We start from the raw sequence: 6,028 nt of genomic DNA, 5'->3' as shown, positions 1-6,028 counted from the left end.
TCATACAAGTTAATTATTGCAGTAATTCATAATATATTGCAAACTACAGTAATGGTTAACGGTAGTTCATAGAAACCTGTAAATAAATGATTGCTTTTAAACACTTTAATAATACGTATAGTTATTTACTGTTTGAACCGATCCTTTAGCCCTGACTTTATCAGCTTGTTTCTTATAATTAAGAGTTGACTATAATTTTAATATTGCTCAAGATCAAGGTTTAGGTATATAATATATACCTTTAATATTTACAAAAATGCCTATATGAAGTTTTCTTCGTTAATATTTTAACAATTGATTGATCGAAGCTCGAATGTCTAGGTACAAAAAATAAATTAATCAGGTGGTATTGTAACATTTAATTACATAACAATAAAGACAATATTCTTATAAGCAAACTTACAGGTAGGTATGTGTTTCAACAATCATCAATTGGGGTCTGCAACAAATTGCAACAGGATGACCAAAAATGTGACCACAGTGCGAGATCCCTGAAAAAGTTAAATAATATTTAGGTAACAACATTCGTCGTCATCATTATCAAACCATTATTGTCCCAGGATAGGCACGCGTCTCCATGTTGGACATGTTGGACCATGGACATGTTGGACCATATCCACCGCATTAGCCAAGTGCGTATTGACAGACTTTGGAGTTATTTTTATTTAAAGGGCGTATAGGTAATAAGTTTCCGCACGATGTTCTCCTTCACCGTCATAAGGAATTGATAATTCCTAATAAGCATATAACTTTGAAAAATCTGACCTGGGATTGGCAGCTCGGACTCCCTACTGACCGAGTTTCAACCCCTTTTTTTCGAGGTGGAAACCTTCAAAAGGTACCCGACGACGTGGGAGAGACGCCGGGTTATGTGGATTTTTATCGCATTAAACCCCCAAGATGGCCGTCCTCAACGCTTGTTGGAGAACTCCGGGATCTCCGACGAAACGCAACCGGAGTCCTCCAAGCGCGATGCCCTGAAAGGGCTCTGCCCTGTGGGAGTAGTTTTCGCTCCTCCCACAACATGCAACCACACATACCGCGGTCCTTCCCGGATTCGCTTACTGGACGGTTCGAGCTTCCACTCTTGCCGCCCGCAACCCCGGAAGCCCCCTTCTAGTCGCCTCTTGCGACAGGCAGGAGATACCGTAGCCCTATTCTAGTCCGGGAACTACAGGGACAGACAACCCCTAGGCTACAAATTCAAAGATTTTTTAGAACTCTCGAATTCAATCGAAGTATACACCCATTAACACCCGGGCGTTTAACAACATACCTACAGAGTCGTTGCTAGTAAATGAACAATCATAATTTTTTATACGCGTTTCCGTGCTTCGTTAAGCTGTCAGTCCTCATAATGACGATTGCATGACGATCATTAAACGATAGCCTTATAAGGAATTTGAAAGATAAATAACTGGCTTACTACTAACGTATTAACCCGTACCTTCTTCCGCTAATATCTACTGGCGTGACGTGGTGGAATATGCTCGAAACCTTCCTAAGCTGAAGGAAACACAAGCGCCCAACCCATGGGAGTACCTACTGGGGCCCAGAGAAGCGCTTTTAACGCTTCCTACATTTTTTTATATATTTGTAATTGTCATAAAACAAGTAGGTATAAATAGCAGTTTCCTCTGCAAGTCAATAATCATAAAGTTGTGGTTATAATAAGTAGGTAAACTATAGCCATATAATTATACAGTTTGCAATTTAATCTTTACATTGATTTTTATGGATTTATACCCTTAATACATTTAATACCTTGATTACACTCCAATAAAATAATAAAGTTGGTAAGTAAGTATAAAATGTAAATATTATTACTTTTCCTATTTTTTTTTAATATAGGAACAGATTGACAATTTGACAATAGTATTTATTAACACGCTTTTCAAATATATTAAAATAATTAGGTCACTCAAGTGTCTCCAGCCCATGGAATTTGATAAATAATCAACAAAATATGTTACCTACTTTTAAGGACTAAATTTTAATTGCAAGCCAACCGAAATTTATAAAAATACTATGCAAATTATACAGTAAATGGTATATTCAGTGGCGGATATAGGAATTTGCCGCCAATAGGAAATTTACATTTTGCCGGCTCTACCGACTTCTATAAATCACATATATGCTTTTAGATCAATGCCAATCACTTTTTGTTCCCGTCCCTATTGACTGCGAAAAACTGGCAGGATGAATTGAGCTCTTATTTAGCGAAAAAGGTTGGTCTTATATTATAAATATACCGCGCCTGAGTTCTGCCGCCTTAGTCTTCGATCTACTCAGCCTATTTGTAAATCCGCCACTGATTATATCACTTACAAGTAAGTCAATAACTTACTTCCAGTAACAGCACGTAATCGATTCTGCACAAGCCATGTGCTGTAAACGACGGCAGTTGGTGTATTACTTGCAGGGACAGGTGAACGGCCTAAAATTATAATAAAATTACATTAACACTTTTTCAAGAAAAAGTGTACTAAACTATTGTGTCTAGAGGACCCTCGTAGTATATTTATGCCTTTGCATAAAAATTAAAGAATGGCAAACAACTTTAAAAACCCTTAATCTGCATTCCGCGTGCATGTCAATTATATTGCACGAACGTTTAAATTTTCCCCGCAAAGCTAGGTTTTTTAATTAACACGGCATGCATTCCCTAACTAGACCTGATGAAGGTCGCCCTGTTGGGTAAGCAGATTTAACAGGTATTACGGTGTGGATAGATCTTATCTATAATCCTGTTCATAAGAGCCCCAAGACATGCTACTTTTTGTCTACAATCATCAATTTAGCTGCTTTTTGGAAGTAACTTTCAAATGCCTAATGCACTGAAAAGGTGTGCAGGTAGGTACCTACCTACTTTAAAACAAAACTGAGCTGACTCTAATACATAATAAAAACCTGTCAAAAAATTTTTAGTTCACACATTCTAATAGGATTTCACGAGGACACATAAATATAGGTAGGTCAAGCAAAATGGTCGTCCTATGCCGCGGCGTGACTTCGCCGCATGGCGCAGGGAATACGGGCCTCGAGGGATCCCTCCTTACCCGGGCAATCTCCTCAGTGGGTAAGATATAGATATAGGTAGGTACATACTTCTCTACGTAAACATTACCATAAGTGACATTACGTATAAGAACAAACCTACCTCCCTTCTAACTAAAGGGTCCATTTCACTATTTATAATCTTATGTGTTATAAATGATGTGATTTTTGCCTGAAATAAAAACAAAATTAAACGTAAGTTATAACAAATATAAAATGCAACTGATTTTATTAAACAAAGTAATATAATTAAATATAAGTATTAACCTCTAATTATACTACTTGTAGTGAATTCAATTGTTTTACATGTACCCAGCCACCGTAAATAATTTTTCTGACACTGAGAAACTTTACTTTAAAAGAATAAAAATTTTAATTGGTTAATCCCGCCCTATGATAAAATCTGGTCGGAGCTTGATCTACTTATTTAGCCGCCCCGAGCAGAAACGTTACATTCGATCAAAGAAATTAAATATTATAAGGTTTATAGGTTTTTTTGTTTCTCATTGGTGACATAAATGAATTCTCAATATAGATACCTACTTATTAATCAATGTAAAACATACGTCGTTAAGAAACAAATTATTCTTACTTCATATATCAATTCATTTAGATGTACCTAATTAGATAATTTACATACTGAAATAAATATAAATACTTACTTCTCTCACAGTATTCTCACAGAAATAAACACTAAGATATATAATGCCCACAGCAAAACCGATTTGCCAAAACACGTGTGTTAAAAAATTTGCATATTTTTGAAAATCATGAAATAAACCAGAAGCTGTTGCTTCCATAAAGTAGAACAAATACAGGACTACTAAAATAAGACACATAAACATAGTGAGTGCTATTGACAAGCCAAACTTGCTGTTTGCCGTTTCCGAGGCATTATGCAGCATACCATATATTTTGCCACAAATCTTTATTTTTTCACTCGCTTGTTTATCTTGAAATTGTAGGGTACATGGGGCACGTTCAGCTTTCTTTTTACGTGTCGCCACAAGTAGGTTGAAAACGGGAGTTTCAGGAGTCTCAACAGTATCTAGAACCCTGTTTACAATCTTATATCTACATTTCAACTCATGTAAGAATATGCAATATTGGGCAGTGGTTATGAGAGCCAACTCGTCAGAGTGCACTATTTGAAATACTTTTTCCAAAGGTATTGATATAGTCAGGTTAGCAAGTGCCATCCAGATGCTTAAAGTTCGAGCAAAACTGATCAGCATTTGAGCTACAGCTGCAACAATAGCTAAACGCGCATTTTTTGAATAATTTATGGTTTTCCCCAAGCTATTTATAGCTTTATCAATATCAATTAACTCCTGAACGTACTCGCAGTTTATTTTCATATCGAATGGTAACTTCCCCATTGTGTACAAAACAAAGATCGTTGTCGAAATTCTTTCGACTTCATCACCATAATGTAATAATTTTGTATTGTAAAGAGATCTCAAGATCGTCTGATCAGAGTAGTAAATTATATAAACACAATAAAAATACGTAGAGTACCACATAACAAAACAAATGAAACCCAGATACGTAAAATGAGCAGTTACTAGGCCGCTCGGTGAAATCTTTAACGTGTACACGGAGACCCCAACAATTTTTCTAACAAATTGAATGAAAGAAGAGGCTCCTACATAGTTGCTGTAACTTTTCCGTTTCTTAAGATTGTTCAAAGCACGTTTTATTTTCCAAAACATTTTCAACGACTAGCGAGTCGAATGTTTTTTTCTATAATATACGAAAATGAAATGAACTTCGTCCATTTACAAATTAAATATAAAACCTTTAACCACCGACGTGACAATTTTGAAGCGTAAGTACCGACGTGGGGGCCTGACAAGCCCGTGCGTTCAATCGCGTTTATAAAAGAATTTTGGGATTTCAATGGTTAAATTGAAGGTTAATTTACTTAATTGAACATTTTACAATAAAAAAAAACATTTTATTCAGTCAATATTTACTAATAAAATAAGAAATTCCTGACAGTTTACATTTTTGGTCGTTAATTTCAATCCAAATAACTTAAGATCATTGATCAGCTCCATTTTTCATAAATTTTAATTAAATAAAAAATAATTATACTTTTCATAAACCTTAATAAACAACGTAATCAACATAATAAGAATGAATAACTTCTCACAATTACCGTGAAAAACCACTAGTCTATAAATAGTTCAAAAATGACTAATATCTTGCAATGACAAATATAATTAGATTTTCATTATGTATCTACGTGTAGACGATCAGGCAGAGGCACGTTACTTCCTAGAATTTGAGTCAAACAAGATCGAGGTTAACGTGTCAGTCTTCTCTCGTGTCCTCTTCATGTGTAATAATATGATACTTCGTGCTAGTTTCATAAAAATGTCTCTATCAATGTTTTTGGTGGTATTTGTTATATAATACGTAGCTATTGATATGTATCAAACAATAGATTTATGACTATCTGATTTTGACAAAAAAAACTAGCAAACTCAAAACTATGTCATTACAAAAAAGTCACATGACCACCGACATGGGGTCTGTGAGGCCCGTGAAAATTTTCAATACGGTTTTACGAGTAGTAAAACTACTTTTATCCGACTTGTACACCTCCTTTCATGACTTCAGCGGAACTTAATTTGAAGGTACATAAAATAGCGTGTATGTTGTTTGCGTGAGTTCTAGGGGATTTTTACTTCTACTGGGAGTGTCAGGCCCCCACGTCGGTGGTTAAAGGTTAATCTTTAACCCATTATAGGCTAACCTTTAACCACCGACCAATAATAATAACCGTTAATGAAGTTATAGCAATTCATGGAATTGCTCTAAGTAATTATTGACATTATGTACAACCATTAATTTGATGTTCTATTAAGCGAGGGAAATAAAACGAAGTAATGGTATTTCGCAGTTATCCAATGGATAATCCGATATTTAATTCATCTGAAATATTCACATTTACAGTGATATCCTA

The 6,028-nt window shown here is 35.2% G+C and overlaps 1 protein-coding gene across 1 annotated transcript; it reads right to left on the bottom strand.

Annotated features, from left to right (window-relative positions):
* Positions 1-351: 351 nt before the first annotated feature.
* LOC140751163 (putative gustatory receptor 28b) lies at positions 352-5,237 on the bottom strand. Its single transcript, XM_073085040.1, has 4 exons — positions 3,720-5,237; positions 3,161-3,229; positions 2,348-2,437; positions 352-491 (listed from the first exon to the last, which is right to left on the bottom strand). Exons 1-4 carry the CDS (start codon positions 4,767-4,769, stop codon positions 429-431), a joined length of 1,272 nt encoding a protein of 423 aa, XP_072941141.1. The 5' UTR covers positions 4,770-5,237; the 3' UTR covers positions 352-428.
* Between the last annotated feature and the right edge of the window lie 791 nt (positions 5,238-6,028).

The sequence above is a fragment of the Epargyreus clarus genome, unplaced genomic scaffold (genome assembly GCF_041222505.1).
Source record: "Epargyreus clarus isolate Ecla_fem2 unplaced genomic scaffold, WU_Ecla_fem_2.2 ptg000021l, whole genome shotgun sequence".
Lineage (NCBI taxonomy): Eukaryota > Metazoa > Arthropoda > Insecta > Lepidoptera > Hesperiidae > Epargyreus > Epargyreus clarus.
The sequence above is the reverse complement of the archived record's forward strand: the minus strand, read 5'-3'. Positions and strand labels throughout refer to the sequence as shown.